We start from the raw sequence: 17430 nt of genomic DNA on the forward strand, positions 1-17430 counted from the left end.
AAAGGAAATATATAACAGAAAAAAAGAAAAAAGAAAAGAAATGGGTATTAACTCTTAACACATTGGATCGCGAGGTTACAAAACTGATATCATTAGAGAGAACCTTACACAGTTTTAAAATTCACTACCATTAGCTCCATTAGCTCCAAAGCATCAATAATAAGCAATTTCTTGTATCTTAATCATTGACAAATTAGTGTTCTTACTATTACTGTTATGCTGACATGTTCACATAACTGTTCTTTCTCCATTTCGAACCTCCCTTCCTCACATGTGTAGGTCACAGTGACTACGCCTATCAACAGTCGTCTTATTCGGAGCAAACCTATGACCGGTCGTTCGAGGATTCCACACAGCACTACTACGAGGGAGGTAAGAAGACATTGTGGGAGCATTTTTTGCAGATTGCGTCAGGCTTGAGGCACACATTTACCACTAGGGGTGCCAGGCTGAGCCTGGCAACTGGCAAGAGGCCTGGGGGCAGGAATGTGAACCATTTTGTGCACGATTCTATCACTTGCAGTGAAAACCCAGAGGTAACATAGGGTAGAACTCTAGGAATTGCCAGACATTATATAGTCTTACCATAGAGTTTCTGAGGATTCCTACAGCTATCCTTCAGCACTTCCGGGTTTTTACCACAATTCCGCAAGCGACACAGGTGGTTTTTTAAAAAAAATCTCCCACTAATGGCAGCCGGCAGTGGGATCCAGGAAGCGTGGGATTCTCTGCCCCAACTGGAGACCCGTGAGCCTCCACATCGCAGGATGGGTCATGATTTCCTCTTCTATTGGTGGAACCAAAACGTGGCATGATTTTCATCACATCCAGCGCAAAAGAGTGCCTATAAGCAGATGAAGCATCTAGGTGCTAATTAATTATAGTTTTGTTCGCATCTTTAAAGCAACCATTAAATAATTATCTGTGGATGCATTAATAGCCTTATCTTTACCAGACAGCAAATACATTAAATAGTAATGGTGATGATTTTTATCCGTCCCCCCTTACACACACTCACACCCAGACCGTTACCATTTTAACTGATCTTAATGGGAACACCTTCAGGGAAGGGAGTTTGAGAGCCAGCGTGGTGTAGTGGTTAAAAGCAGGTGGATTCTAATCTGGAGATCCGGGTTTGGTTCCCCACTCCTCCACTTGGGTGATGGAGGCTTATCTGGTGAACCAGATGTGTTTCCGCACTCCCACATTCCTTTTTTTTAAACTAATTTTTTATTGTATCATATGAATATTACATTTTATATTAATGCTTTTCTTCATTTGTTTTCAAACAATACATTTCCCCCCTTTTCCCCTCCCCCTATGTTTTTCATAGTTTTGTCAAACAAACAGCAGTAAGTTCATTCTTTGTAATCTTTTCTCCCATTTCTCCTCATTGACTCCAGCTTCTTTCATCCAGTCCTCGTATATGGTCCATGTCTTCAAGATTTTGCTCTGTTTATCTGGCCACAGTTTATTCTTTGTTATTATGTCAAAAATGTCCAGTGTCACTTGTTCCCAGATGTATTCCAACCATTTCTGGATTGTCCCATTTTTTCTTTTCTTTCCAGCCTAAAGCTATTGTTGCATGTGCTGCTTTAATCATTATTTTATACATATAGCTATATTTTTAATCTGCCCTTCTATCCTCCATTACACCCATGAACATTAAGTCGTTATTTATCTCAATATTAATCTTCACTAGTTTCTCAATATATAACATTATAGTTGTCCAAAAAATTTTCACTTCTATACATTCCGTCCAACTCCCACATTCCTGCTGGGTGACCTTGGGCTAGCCACAGTTCTCTCTGAACTTTCTCAGCCCCACCTACCTCACAAGGTGTCTGTTGCGGGGAGAGGAAGGGAAAGGAGCTTGTAAGCCGCCTTGAGTTTCCTTACAGGAGAGAAAGGTGGGGTATAAATCCAAATTCTTCTTCTTCTTAGTTGCCCAACTGCAAGTGAGCAAGGGCTCCCACTACCTAGAAAGGATGACACATACAGGAAGCTACCACTGGCCCACCAAGCTCAGTCTTGTCTCCTCAGACTGGCATCACCTTTCCAGGGTCTGATTCCTGGTTCCAATTCATATCACCCATCACCTGATCCTTTTAACTGGCACTGCCAGGAATTGAACCTGGCACCATTTGTAGGCCAAGCAGATGCTTTGCTACAGCCCCTCCCTGTGAATCCGTCCTGTTATGTTTTCTTCTTGCTTGCTATATTTATGGCTGATTACCCACCAGTGCTGGGGGGGTGGGGGGCGTGGTGGGGCTGGAATCACGTTGGGGCAAGAAATCTAGTTCCAAAGTGCTTCCTCATGTACTGCATGGGCTTCTTGGTTTTCCCAGGAAAAGTGAGAGCACTTTTCGCTCCAGAGCGGGGCGAGGGTGGGGAATGGCCTGCAGTGAGTAATTGGCCAAATACATTATTCCGTTTCCCTTTAGCAATTAGGAAGATACAGACCACCTGGTGGAACAGGTCCGTTATACAGGCCCTGTGGAAACTCTGTAAGTCCTGCAGGGCCCATGTGAAAGATAATCGAGATGCATCAGGAATTTGTATTTTTGACAGCAACCGCCGGGGGTGGGGGGGGTTGTGTGCAAAATATTTTTTTTATTCTACCTTTTTGGGCTTTGCCTGTGCGTTGCATACAGCATTTGGTGCTCCTCCACCCTTTTTTGCTATGTGGATGAAGAGACAGTGGTTTAAATTTGGGAAGAGACAGAGAGCTTGTCTGAAGCTCTCTGGGGGGTGGGGCAGAACCTGTCTCTCCGTTTGATGCTAGGGAATGGTTCCCGCTACCATGGCTGGGCAGACTCGTACATCACTTTCTCCAGTTCATGCCACGTGAAACATTTTAGAGCACCTGTACCAGGCCCATCTGAATCTATCTCTGTGTGACATTTTTTTTTATCCTGACCTTTCTGCAAGGTGCTCAGAGCAAAAACATGGTGGTTCTTAGAATCATAAGAGTTGGAAGAGATCATCAGGGGCCATCAAGTCCAATACCCCTGCCATGCAGGAATATTCAATCAAAGCATTCCCAGCACATGGCCATCAAGCCTCTGTTTAAAAAAAAACCCAAAAAAGGAAACACCATCACCCTCCAAGGCAGCGTATTCTACTGTCAAACAGCCCTTACCGTCAGAAAGTTCTTCTTAATGTTTAGGTAGAATCACTGTTCCTGTACTTTGAATCCATTACTCCTTGTCCTAGTCACGGGAGCAGCAGAAAGAAAGGTTGCTCCATTTTCAATATCCCTTCATATATTTAAACTTGGCTATTCCACCATTTTATCTGTACAACAGCCCTGTGGGGCAGGTTTGATTGAGACAGAGGTGTTAGCTGAAGTAAGCTTCCCGATAGAGTGGGGGGTTTGAGCTTGTGTCGCCCAGTTTCTAATGCAGCTTTCTCATGATACCCCGCCAGCTCTCTTGGATTCTGGTCAGCCAGTCAATAAAGATTATCCATCTTCTCTCTTTAGGAAATTCCCAGTACAGCCAGCAGCAAACCGGCTACCAACAGGGGGCTGCACAACAGCAGACGTACACACAGCAGCAGTACCCAAATCAACAAAGCTATCCCGGGCAACAGCAAGCGTACGGTGAGGAAATCTGTGGCTGACTGTGGAGTGACTGAGCGAAAGCGTGGGCATGGTTATACTCTGTTCCACGTAAAGATGTTAGTTCAATCAGTTGAGCAAATTGTATGCTTCCGCATTAGAATATAGTCCGGAACAAATATGAGAATCACCATTTGTTTTTACTCGCTTCCTTGGTCAAAACCATTATTTTGTGCATTATTGAACATGATACTGATGGGCCCTCCCTCCTTATAATATCAAGTGGATCCTGCCGCCCCTTCCCTCTGGTTTTTAAGGGAATTGATATTAGGTGCCATCTTTTACGTTGATCTTAATAATGCTGCATTTTAATGGGGTGGGGTTTATTTTATTAGAGCCTATATTAATTGATATTTAACGGATTTTAGTTTGACATATGTGCTCTATTCTATATGTTGTTCACCGCCCTGAGCCCTCCGGGGAGGGCTGGGCGGTATATGGTAAACCCACTAATACCACTATCATCATCATTTGATTGATTGATTGATTGATTGATTCTTTGATATAAGAGCATTTATGACAAAATGTACTTTCAAAGGAGGGGAGGGAACAGGGCTAGGTAGGCACTACACCACAGGCAGAGCATTCTACAACAAAGAAGGTCTGGCATGCTTTGTTCTGTGGTGGAGGAATCTACAATCTGCTAACATCTTTATGTGAAACATGGTATAGTTTAGGTGTAAAAGAAAAAGACCATGAAAGTATCTCTTTCCGTTAGCTGAAGGCTGTGTTTGTAGCTCTTTTTAAAATTAATTTTAAAAAATATTTTCAGTCACACAATCGTAAGGGTTCCATTTAAAGGAGTGGTTCTCAACCTCCCTAATGCCACGGCCCTTTAATACAGTTCCTCATGTTGTGGTGACCCCAACCGTAATATTTGTCCATTTTACAGATGGAGAACACTGACGCAGAGAGTCTTAGGCGACCCCTGTGAAAGGGTCGTTCGACCCCCAAAGGGGTCCCGACCCCCAGGTTGAGAACCGCTGATTTAAAGCATAAAAGCAGACAACGTAACCAAAGCTCTTCAGGTTGTGCACAAATTAAAGAAGAGAATAACTTTAAAAATCAACAGAACAGGACAACCTGCCCATTTGTTAAGCAAACTGATAGGTTCAATCTATTGCAAATGACCAGATGGAAGAACAGATGTCTGTGGCAATGTAGCACCAAATCACTCTTTCCTTTCCTTTTGTGTTAATTTTAGAAGACTTCTTTTTCAAGGAGGAAGATGGCATGGGGTGTAGGGTTGCCAGCTCTGGATGAGGAAGTACCTGAAGACCTTGAGGGTGGAGTCTGAGCAGGAGGGGGATTGGGGAGGGGGTGGCCCTCAGTGGGGTGCAATGCTGGCTGTACTGGGATCTCCTGAAGCAGCCCTTTTCTCCAGGAGAACTGATCTCTGTTGTCTGGAGATCACTGGTAATAGTGGGAGATATCCAGGCCCCGCCTGGAGGCTGGCAACCCTATCCTTCCTGGCCATCACCCTTACTGGACGTTTTCGTGCAATATCTTCTGAACTGCTACAGCAGTGATGGCGAGCCTTTTCAAGACCGAGTGCCCAAATTGCAACCCAAAACCCACTTATTTATCGCAAAGTGCCGACACGGCAATTTAACCTGAATACTGAGTTTTCAGTTTAGAAAAAAAACAGTTGGCTCCAAGGCACACGTTACTCAGGAGTAAGCTTAGTGAAGCAACCATGCAGTGCTTCAAATGATTAAATCACGACCCTAGGAGGGTTTACTCAGAAGCAAGCCCCATTGCCAGCAACCGAGCTTACTCCCAGGTAAAAGATCATGCCCAGGCCAGCCTAGATGTGTATGTGTGTGGGGAGGTGATTTTCCACCCTCCTCCCACATGATGAACTCTGTGCGCAAGTGCCCACAGAGAGGGCTCTGAGTGCCACCTCTGGCACCTGTGCCATAGGTTCGCCATCACTGTGCTACCGTGACGCAGTTCTGATTAACATGTGAAACTACTTAAGCCAAAGAGATTGTGGGATTATAAATATCCAAGGGTCCATGTTCCTCAGGCTGGAAACCCTACGCAGGACCTTTAACCCTTTCCCTCCCTAGCATTTTTCTACTGCAAAGCACTGCTCCCTTCCCCAATGTTTTTGTTTGTCACAATCAAGGAGGTGTTTCCAGCTACGATGACTTAAGAATCAAAACCCTTTTTTTTTGGAAGGTGGGGAGGTGATATTAGTTGCAAAGCCCTGAATTAAGAGAAGGCAAATGGTACAAATAAAACATAGGACTTTATTAATGAAAGACTCACGTCACTGATGTCTTTTTTGTTGTTGTTAGAAAGGAATTACAGCAAGACAAAGAAGTGGTGTGTCTAAGTACTCCTGATTTGAACTAAAATACCTTGAACAGTAGCCTAAGATCCTTCAGTGCTCAGTTATTTCCGTTTCCTCTCGGGTGTATTATATTGTATTATTCGATTTGTATACCACCCTCCCCTGAAGGGCTGTTGTGCCAAGGACTGTCTGTCTGAGTTTATGGCACACATAAAGCCTCTACTAAAGAGACAGGACATTTTTCTTCAGGCAAGCTGGTGACCCTAGGTATAGAAGAGTTTGGATTTATGCCCCGTCTTTCTCTCCTGTAAGGAGACTCAAGGTACAAACTCCTTTTCTCTTCCTCTCCCCTCAACAAACACCTTGTGGGGTAGGTGGGGCTGAGAGAGTTCAGAGAGAACTGCAATTAGCCCGAGGTCACCCAGCAGGCTTCGTGTGGAGGAGCATGGAAACAAACCCAGATTAGAGTCTGTCTCTCATGCGGAGGAGTGGGGAATCAGATCTGGTTCTCCAAATTAGAGTCCACCTCTTTCAACTACTACACGATGCTGGCTCGCAACATAGGGTTGCCAGCCTCCAGGTGGGTCCTGCAGAACTCCAGGAACTAGAGTTGATCTCCAGTTGATCACCAGACTATAGAGATCAGTTTCCCTGGAGAAATATGGCTTCTTTGGAGGATGGACGGTATGCCATTACACCCTGCTGTGATCCCTTTCCTCACCAGACCTTGCATTCTTCAAGCTGCTCTCCCAAAATCCTAGGAATTTCCCAACCTGGAGCTGGCATTTCTAGCTGTAGTACTAAATAAGTGGCTGCTGCCTCTTTCTCTCTTAATCTTTTTCTTGCTTTTTTGGGGGGAAATCCCAGGGTGGATCCACAGGCTTCCATGACTAGCATTTGTGCAGTAAGCATTAGCTCAGTCATAATTTCTCAACCAGATATTTCTTCCTATTTCCCTAATTTCAAAAAGATAGTGATTCGCCCACCTTAAAAATCAATAAGCAGGCTATGAGTTAAGCCAGCCTCCTTCTTTAAACAAACTAATCCTCCAGATCTACACAAAGATATCAGTCCATCGTCTTGGTGTGCATATTTTGATGCTAAGCTGTGCAGTTTGACAGGCAAAACATTATTTACTGTGGTTAACACTACTCATTTACTAAATAGCTGCAGTGATTCCCGAATCAGCTGGCAAACCCGTGAAGATAGTTCAGCTTATTACATTTTTAGCCTTCCTTCCCTCTGAGGAACTTGGGCCTGTGGTTTGTTGTCATAGCAACCCTGGGAGAAAGTCTAGGCCAGGGGTGTCCAACTCTGGTGCTTCAGATGTTCATGGACTACAATCCCCATCAGCCCCTGCTGGCATGGTGACAGGGCCAATATCACCTAATAGGGTTTGCAGCCTGGAGATATATGTTCATTGGTCTTCCCTCAGCAGGTGAATTCACTTCTCACATCGGCAAAAAGCCATCATTTGTCACTGTTACTGTTAGTGAAGAAGCGTCACTGTTTTCTCCAAGGACACATACATTCCCAAGGAAAACCCCACCATAATTTCAAACTCCATTCATAATTTCAGCCGCTCAGTTGTTGTCTCCCTTAAGACAAGGTCACATCCTGATAGCATCCCCTCCATTTCTTTTTCAATTAACACTTTGTAAGAGAAAGGAGGAAGGATGGCTAGATGCAAACCGGGACAAATCCCTTAGGACAGGGGTCCCAAACTACGGCCCGGGGGCCAAATGTGGCCCCCTGAAGGCATTTATCCGGCCCGGCCTGCCAGGCATGGCAGCAATGGCTCCATTCATGTGCAGTGGGGGCTCGAGGGAGAGGAGGAACTGGCCCCAACGGCCGTTGATTGCAGTTACATGATGGCACCCCCAAATCTCCATGCATTTTCTGACCCAGAGTTGGAAACCTTACATGTGGCAACGCCTGCTCTGCCCTTCCCTCTCGGCTACTCCATGTGTTGCTCTCAGGCTTTCTGTTCCGCCTCACTCCCATTGGCATCAGCCAGGCTGGCGAATCGCTCGCTGGCTGCTAGGAAGGAAAAAACCCAGGAAGATACCTGATCCTGGGTTAGATGGAATGCTTCATTGGGAAAGTTCTGGGTTTTTTTTTTTTTACAGGGGAAGGTATTCCACAGCCTCCCCAACAATATTTGGAGCCCACCCTGTACTTGACATACTTTGGTCACTGTTCTAAAAATAGACCATGACAGAAAGGCTGAAAGGTGAAATCAAACATTTCACAATCATTTGTGCATAGGAATTTGTTCATAGTTTTTTTTAGTCCGACCCTCCAACAGTCTGAGGGACAGTGAACTGGCCCCCTGTTTAAAAAGTTTGGGAACCCCTGCCTTAGGATAAGGCAGAATTTCACCAGGTATCCCTTTTCGCACTGTGTCCAGGACAGTCTGCACCTGCCAGCATTCTTTTCCCTATCAAATGATTAAATACAGGAGAGTATCTTTGTTTGCATCTCATTGTCATGGGGGGGGGGGAGGGAGCGAAGATTATGTCCCTTGAAGATTATATATAAATCAATATAATGCAATATATATCTGTGGGTTGGATCTGTTCCTTTAAGTGCAAGACTTCCCTCTGGTGCTACCGGCAGAAGGTTTTTTGCACCAGAGGAAAATTCCTCGGCTGCTCTGTCAGATCGAATCCAGTGTTCTTCATAGCTCACTCTGCCAGCCCATTTGATTATTTGATCTAATTGGGTGTGCTCCAGTGGATTTACAAACCGGCTCTTGTGAGAAGAATATATGCAAATAGGCACGTGTATGCGTTCTTCTGGTGGATGTTTTATTTGCATAGGCAAATTCATAGGGTGCAGCACAGAGCTTGCAGGTCGGTCCTTTGATGTGTCAGTTTCCATGAATACCTGGATGAAAGTTAACGTCTAACTCAGATCTTCTTAATCTTAATGGAGGGGGACGGGACGAATCCCTGTTTGTTGAGCTTGAGGGCACAGCCATTTCCACTTGCAGAACCCAAACAGTAGATGATAAATGTACACATCTGACTCCATTGAATCAGTGCTATCAAGAGATTTTAAAGAAATAGGCAGTTCCTCCCGTCACCAATCAACCAATCATAAATCAATCAATCAATCAAACCTTTATTGGCATAATACCATCATCTGTCCCTTATCTTCGTGCGATACCTTTGCCATCTTAGCATTGATCCTAATAAAACATCTATATGTACTTTTCTTCCAAGGAGGACAATGATCAGCTTGTACCCAAATAATGCTCTGCAGTTTACTATATAGGAACGAAAAGAATCTAGGCATTATGTTGGCAGGTTCTCTGGATGTAAAGTTGATGAGGCAGAAATTAGAGCAGGGGACGGCAATCCCCTTGGCGCATGTTGAACAGCTGCATGTCAGACTAGTTTGCTAGGCACAGCAGGGCCCGTGTATGTCCGTGTGTGTGTGTGTGTGTGTGAGAGAGAGAGAGAGAGAGAGAGAGTGTGTGTGCTGTCAAATCACAGCTGGCTTACAGTGAGAAGCAGAGGTTGTTTGCCATTGCCTTCCTCTGCAGTCTCCCTTGGAGGTTGCCTTTCCAACCCTGCTTAACTTCTGAGATCTGACAAGGTCAAGCAATAGCGTGCTGTCTTCCCTCCCACAGCTCCTGGACCCCCAGAAGCAGGGGGGATATTCTAAGTGGATCAGGCTGCCTTGGACACGTTCCCTAGAGAGGCAGCACAGAAATTGGAAGAGCATGGAACCAAGTGGCTTGGGATGGCAGCAGGGTTGAAAGGGGAGGCTTGGGCGAGGGTAGGTAGAAAGGTGAGAATTCTGGTGGGGCAGGGTAGCAAGGTGAGGCCTGGGGTGGGGGAGGGTTGGAAGGTGTGGCTAGAGGTGGGGGGAGGATTGGAAGATTAGTATTAGGGTGGAGGAGGGTGGCAAGGTGAGGCTTAGGTGGTGGGAGGGTTGGCAGGTGAGGCTAGAGATTGGGGAGGGTTGGAAGGTGAGTATTGGGGGGTTGGAAGGTGAGTATTAGGGTGGGGGAGGGTGGCAAGGGGTATACTGCTACTGAGAAAACAGTTACTGAAGGTGTCTTATAGCTGTGAGATCTGAGACTGCCACAGGTGTGAAGAATCAGTTCTATTTAAATGCTTGTGTTTCTGTTCTGCCTCACCTGTCTTTCAGCCGCAGTCAACGTCCTGCCAGAAGGATAGAAAAATAATACCTAATTCCACTTGGACCCTAGAATACTTCTCTATACTGAATGGTTGGGGGTGGGGCGTGGAGAGGATGTTAAGCTATACAACCCGTGACAGATCTTAAACTCCTCCTTTCTAATAATTGTTATCCCTTTTGGTTGTCACACAGCTAATAACTACAGTTGACATAATTGCACACTTATGTGATACCAGAAGCAATCGTATGGTTTACTTACATATATTGATACAGAAAGAGACGTTGGCTCTCTTCACTTCCCAAACAGTTATGAAGTTCTAGAGGTAGTCTTTTACACAGTTTGCTTCTTTGATTCAGGATTGGTTTCTGTGCTACCTGCTGAGAGTGTTTGCTTCCACTGTGCTCTGCTTGTATATTTGTTAATAAGTAGGGACTGTAGAGACACTGTAAGCTGCCGTGCCCCCGGACTGTTCAATATTCAGTTGATTTCTCTGTTGTGAAACAGCATCAGGAATAAGCATTTAGACTTCTATTGCCAGAATTAAACATAGCCAGCAATGCAACCTCCATTATTCCTCACATCACATCACACCACCCTATCTTGACGATCAGTTCCCAGGGGGGGATAGCACCCCTCTAGTCCCACAGCCCAGAGACGAAGAAGCCTTGGGGTCAAAACAACCTACATTCCATGCTACTGCCAGAGCTACAACAGCAGGTGTCTAATGAGCTGATAAGGCATTGCCTGAGAAGCAAAGTGGGAAAAAAAAGCATAAGCACAGCAGGGAGGAGGAATGAGAAGAGAAAGGTTCCCATATCCCAGGCACGAGAAAGGAGATGGTCAGTATAGAAATCAAATAGATTACATAATTGAAGCAGAAGTTGGAAAAGCTCTATTTCTCACTGCTAAAACAAGACCAGGAGCCAACTTTGATACAGACCATGAACTGTTAATATTGAAAATTAGATTAAGCTGAAGAAAAACCCAACATTCATAGTGCCAAAATACAATCTAAGCAACATTCCTGAGAGTTTTAAGACCATGTAAAGAACAGATTTTCATTACTGAGTTCAAGTGAAGATATAAGGGTGGAAACTGGAGGTATTATCAGGGAAGAATATGCAAGGACTATGTCTGTAGCCAAAAGAAATGAAGAGCCTTAGTGGATGACTGAGGAAACTCTTAAAATTGCTAAAGACAGATGAGAAGCAAACGTAAAAGGTGATCAGAATGGAATCAAAAGTCTAAAACAGTGGTGGCAAACCTATGGCACGAGTGCCAGAGGTGGCACTCAGAGCCCTCTCTGTGGGCATGCGCAAACAGAGTGCCCCCCACACATCTAGGCTGGCCTGGGCCGCTGGGCTCGATTATTAGCATTAAACCTAAGACCTAGTTTTGGGGAAGCAGTTTGGGTAACCCTGTTAAGCGCTGTTAAACCCCACTGATTTTCATGCAAAGAACTAAAGCGCGATCCTCTACTTGGGAGTAAGCTCAGTTGCTGGCAATGGGGCTTGCTTCTGAGTAAACCCTCCTAGGGTCGTGATTCACTCGTTGGAAGAGTTACACGGTTGCTTCAAAGCAAAGCCACCGACTACCACCCAGCTTACTCCTGAGTAACGCGCGCCTCGGAGCCAACCGTTTTTTCTAAACCAAAACCTCAGTATTCAGGTTAAATTGCCGTGTTGGCACTTTGCGATAAATAAGTGGGTTTTGGGTTGCAGTTGGGCACTCGGCCTCGAAAAGGTTCTCCGTCACTGGTCTAAATGCAGTGCTCCAGTGATTTGCAAACGCAGAGACAAAGAGAACTATAAAGAAAGCAGCGGCTCTCAGTTGGCAAAGACCTGAGCAAGGTTGTTAACAGTAGGACATACATTCATAGGAGCTACGAGTCAGAAGCGACTCGACAGCAACTTAACACAGATGACATTAAGAGCAATCTAGCTCCTTTAGACAACCCTCTGATCCAGCGATTCCCAACAAGGGTTCCGTGGTGCCCTGGGGTGCCGTGAGCATGTCCCAGGGGTACTGCGGCAACGCTAACGGCCCCCCTCACTTTTGGGGTGTCTCCCACCGGCATCAGCAAGGACATGGAGCTGGCCCAGAGGGAAGGGCCTGCTGCAAAGTCAGCAGACACTCCCCCCCCCCCCCAGTGCTTCCCTTCACCCTGGGAAGGGAAGGTGGGCGGGTGGCAAGCAGGGGCACTGTGGGGGGGAAGGGGGGATGGCAGGGGTATTGTGAGATATGAAGAGTGAGGTCAAGGGTACCATGATGTCGAAAAGGTTGGGAAACACTGCTCTGATCACTCCTTTTCTGCTAGGTAGGCAGGAACTTTGATGATAGGCCCGTTTCGAATTAAGAAAGCCAGACTGGTAAGAATGTGCTTCACTGTGTCTTGAACTATTGTTTCCTATTATCTTCACAGGTCCTACCCAAGGGGCCTCTTCTCAATATTCCAGCTACCAACAGGGCCAAGGACAACAGTATGGAAGTTACAGAGCATCACAGACTGGACCAGCTGCACAGCAACAGAGGCCTTATGGCTATGAGCAGGTAAACTAGGCAGGTGGCCATTGGGAGGGGCTCTGCCTCAGTAGTAGAGCATCTGTGTGGCCTGCAGTAGATCTCAGATGTACTTTTGGTCATCTCCAGTTAAGGATCAGGTGATGTGGACGAACACCACCGGAAACCCTCAAAAGCCATTGTCAGTCTATCCACATAGTGGCTTTTCCGCACAAATCTCCTAAACGTTTGTAAAGCGTTTTCAGTTCTTCACTTGAGAGCCAGCATGGAATAGTGGTTAAGAGCAGGTGGGTTCTAATCTGGAGAACCAAGTTTGATTCCCCATTCCTCCACCTGAGTGGCAGAGGCTTATCTGGTGAATCAGATATGTTTCCGCACTCCTACATTCCTGCTGGGTGACCTTGGGCTAGTCACAGTTCTTCGGAGCTCTCTCAGCCCCACCGACCTCCCCACCGACAAGGAGTCGGTTGTGGGGAGAGGAAGGGAAAGGAGTTTATAAGCCCCCTTGAGTCTCCTTACAGGAGAGACAAGTGGGGTATAAATCCAAACTCTTCTTCTTTTGTTCACACTCATTCCCTTGAAACGATTCCTGGCCACCATTTATTTATTTGTTGGTTGGTTGGTAGGTCGGTCGGTCGGTCGGTCGGTCGGTCGGTCGGTCGGTAGGTTGGTTGTTTGTTTGTTTGTTTGTTTGTTTGTTTTATGTACCGCCCTATCCCTGAAGGGCTTTGGGCAGTGCACAACAAAATTAAATCATAGTACAACTAAACACAAACAAGACCAAACAATTAAACTTCAATACAAATAAATTACTAATCCCCTTTTTGAAAACAGCGGTTAATACAGATTTAAAATCAAATTCAAAAATTCAAACTTCAAACTTCAAAGGCGCCCAGCAAACCCATTGTTAAAACCGTCCCCAACGGGAAGACTGCTGGCTCCGTCAATAAGATATAAGCAGAAACGAGAACGGGGTGGGGGGGGCACCATTCAACGGCTGGTTACTCCAAAGGCCCGGTGGAACAACTCAGTCTTACAGGCCCTGCGGAATTCACCAAGGTCCTGCAGGGCCCCGGACAGCTGGAGGAAGAGTGTTCCACCAGGCCAGGGCCAGGGCCATAAAGGCCCTGGTCCGCGTGGAGGCCAGCCATATTTTGTGACCCCCCCCTTTTTTAGTTCTCCACTGAATCAGTGCTTCAGTGCTTCAGTTCTTTACAGCCTTGTTCTGCATTATTTATTCCTTGTATACCCAATGCTTCAAAGATTGCCCCACCCCCCATAAAAGAACAAACGACTGAATGCAGTAAATATTTTATTTATTTATGTATTTATTTATGTATTAATTAATTAATTGGGTCTTGTATACCGCCCTACCCTCAGAGGGCTCTGGGCGGTGAACAACATAAACACATATATTCAATAACCCTTAAATACATTAAAACAATTTAAAAGCAATTTAAAATAAATGTATGAAGGGCAACTGAGTGAGCTCAGAAGAATGCACCGAGGAGGAAGTTCAGCGAAGCAGAAGAGGAGCATGAGAAATGTAGCCAACAGATCGCATAGCGGCTGAAGACGTTTTCAAAACGTTTCAGCCAGAGAATCATTCTAAAAGGGGACCCATTTAAAACATTTTGAGGCTGGAAATAAAATGGTAAAAACAATGTGGAACTCCATGGAGGAAACATTTCATTCCCTGTCTCAAAATGTTTTAAATTAATTGTGCAGAAAAGCCCAATGCAGACCTTGATGTACCAAATGGCTTGATATAAGGCAGGCTTCATGAGCATCCGGAGTAGTATGTAGTGCTCAGGTGAGTGGCCTCTCTAACACCCCAAAAATGTCTTCATTGAAAGACCTGTGGGGAAAAGTTCTTTTGAAATCTTGTTAAAACCGAGGATGAGGTTTTGCCCCAGTTTTGTTTCAGAGGTTTAGCTGACCTTATCTCTGCAGGAATCCCAACCCTTTTGGAACTCAAGGGTACTTTTGGCGTGCTGAGAACAGGTAATTGGCACCATAGCATAATGGCTGCCATGAAGGAGGATTGATCACAAAAAGGGTTCTATAAGGTCTGGGTCCAATCCTAAGAACATTAGGGTGTTTCTCAAAATGTTAGGAGTTCTGTCGTCAGCAATGCAGTGATGTCATTCTACTGTCTGTGCCTATGATCATCACTATGTCATCTCACAGTGATGACACATTTTACTTTCTGTGTAAAGAAGTATTTCCTTTTATTCATACTGGATCTACTGCCTCTTAGTTTCATCGGATGCCCTGGAGTTCTATTTTGGGGAGAGAGAACTCTTTGGCAACTCTTTCCACTCTGTGCATAGAAGAAGAAGAGGAGGAGGAGGAGGAGGAGGAGGAGGAAGAGGAGTAGTAGTTTGGATTTATATCCCCCCTTTCACTCCTTCAGGAGACTCAAAGGGGCTTACAATCTCCTTGCCCTTCCCCCATCACAACAATCACCCTGGAAGGTGGGTGGGGCTGAGAGAGCTCCGAGAAGCTGTGACTAGCCCAAGGTCACTCAGCTGGCGTGTGTGGGAGTGCACAGGCTAATCTGAATTCCCCAGATAAGCCTCCACAGCTCAGGCTGCAAAGCCGGAAATCAAACCCGGTTCCTCCAGATTAGATACACGAGCTCTTAACCTCCTATGCCACTGGTCCATAATTTTATAAACCTCTGTCATGTCTCCTCCTTAGTCATCTCTTTTCTGAACCGGAAAGTCTCAAAATCTTCAGGCTTTCCTCATAGGGATGGATCCTCGTCTTGGTCACCCTCTTTTGTACCTTTTCCTTGGAGGAAGCCCAGACCATTAACCCTGGTCTTCAAGCCATTGTGTTTGATTTGCCATTGTACTCTATGTGTCAAAATTATTACACTGCTTTTCCTAACATCTTTTCTTTCCTTGTTTAACAGGGCCAGTATGGAAACTATCAGCAATAAAAGAAGAAGAAGGAAAAATACATGTTGGATTTGTCCCAATATTTATGTCCGTCTTTTGAACTTGGATGTACGGACAGTTTTTGATTACTTGTAATATGTTGGTTACCCCTTAGCACAAAGGACCATCTGTATGTGACCTAGTATTCATTTCATGCTGGTTATGAAGCAACTCACTACTGGTAACAAGGCCATGCTTTACTGGTTTGATATATTTTTTGGTGCTGTGTATAGTATTGTACGTTGGTACAATGCAGAGGCTCTCCCTCCCAATTCCCCGTTAATGTTTTTAAATAGCTTTAGAGGTCATCAAAATGATGTCCCTAGCCCCCTGCCCCTTTTGGTAAAAGAAAAAAAAAGATTACTATATTGTGCAATACACCAGACATGTAAAATGGTGGCATCTTCATTCATCGGTCGTTTGGGGATTAGTTTGTGAATGTGAAACGTCAGACCAGATGCATAGTTTTGTAGATGCTTGCCTCTGAAACCCATAGATTTTAAATGGGCCACATTAAGAATCGGATCATCTTCTTTTGCTTTGGGTTTATATTGTGAATCGCGCATAACAGGTTTATGTTTGTTTAGTTGCTTTCTACCCCACCTTTTAACCCAAAAGGCTCTCCAAAGGTGGCTTATGCTGACCGCTGGCATGGTGTGGTGATTAGAGTGTTGCACTACGATCTGGGAGACCTGGTTTTGAATCTCTGTTCTGCCTTGAAAGCTTGCTGGGTGACCGTAAGCCAGTTGTCCATTCCCAGGCCCCTTCCGCACATGCAGAATAATGCACTTTCAATCCACTTTGCAGCTGGATATTTGTGGAACCAGGGGGCATTCATTGAAAATGCTGGGGGGAAGAATTAGGACTAATAAAAGGAAACACTTCTTCACGCAACGTGTGATTGATGTTTGGAATATGCTGCCACAGGAGGTGGTGATGGCCACTAACCTGGATAGCTTTAAAAAGGGCTTGGACAGATTTATGAAGTTGATTTATGGCTACCAATCTTGATCCTCCTTGATCTCAAATTGCAAATACCTTAGCAGACCAGGTGCTCGGGAGCAGCAGCAGCAGAAGGCCCTTGCTTTCACATCCTGCAGGTGAGCTCCCAAAGGCACCTGGTGGGCCACTGCGAGTAGCAGAGTGCTGGACTAGATGGACTCTGGTCTGATCCAGCTGACTCTTTCTTATGTTCTTATGGAATAGCAAAATCCACTTACAAACAATTGTGAAAGTGCATTGAAAGTGCATTATTCTGCATGTATGGAAGGGGCCTCAGCAGTAACCTACCTACCTCACAGGGTTGTTGTGAGGATAAAATGGGAAAGAGGAGGGAGGGGATCAGTATCTGTGGAAGAGCTTCCGCTCAGCATGCAGAAGGTCCCAGGTTCAGTCCTAAGTACTTCCAGTTAAAATCAGCTGATGTCTCCCCGAAAGCCTGGAAACCATCTGCCAATCGGAGTAGGTGATGCTCACCTTGATAGACCCATGGTCTGGTTCTGTAGAAGGCAGCTTCATGAGGCTACCACTGCACCTGCCCACCACCGCACCTGTCGTCTCACCTGCTTGCTGTGTTCTTTCCCCAGCTGCCTTTTCCATATGCCCTTCCGTGCCATCTGCCTCACTTGCCAGCTCTTCTACCACTCTCTGTCCCAGCTTTATTCAGAAGAGTTTGGATTTATATCCCCCCTTTCTCTCCTGCAGGAGACTCAAAGGGGCTGACAATCTCCTTGTCCTTCCTCCCTCACAACAAACACCCTGTGAGGTGGGTGGGGCTGAGAGAGCTGCGAAGAACTGTGACTAGCCCAAGGTCACCCAGCTGGCGTGTGTGGGAGTTCACAGACTAATCTGAATTCCCCAGATAAGCCTCCACAACTCAATCGGCAGACCT

The 17430-nt window shown here is 45.5% G+C and overlaps 1 protein-coding gene across 2 annotated transcripts in view; it reads left to right on the plus strand.

Annotated features, from left to right (window-relative positions):
• Positions 1 to 16336, plus strand: part of SS18L1 (SS18L1 subunit of BAF chromatin remodeling complex) — a 47443-nt gene extending 31107 nt beyond the window's left edge. For both annotated transcript variants that reach the window (XM_048497405.1, XM_048497406.1), the window contains exons 8-11: positions 280 to 372; positions 3485 to 3604; positions 12497 to 12624; positions 15515 to 16336. In XM_048497405.1, coding sequence (XP_048353362.1) covers positions 280 to 372; positions 3485 to 3604; positions 12497 to 12624; positions 15515 to 15541 — 368 coding nt within the window. In that variant the 3' untranslated portion in view covers positions 15542 to 16336. The remainder of the gene's footprint in view (positions 1 to 279; positions 373 to 3484; positions 3605 to 12496; positions 12625 to 15514) is intronic.
• Positions 16337 to 17430: the final 1094 nt, after the last annotated feature.

This window comes from Sphaerodactylus townsendi, linkage group LG05, assembly GCF_021028975.2.
Source record: "Sphaerodactylus townsendi isolate TG3544 linkage group LG05, MPM_Stown_v2.3, whole genome shotgun sequence".
Taxonomy (NCBI): domain Eukaryota; kingdom Metazoa; phylum Chordata; class Lepidosauria; order Squamata; family Sphaerodactylidae; genus Sphaerodactylus; species Sphaerodactylus townsendi.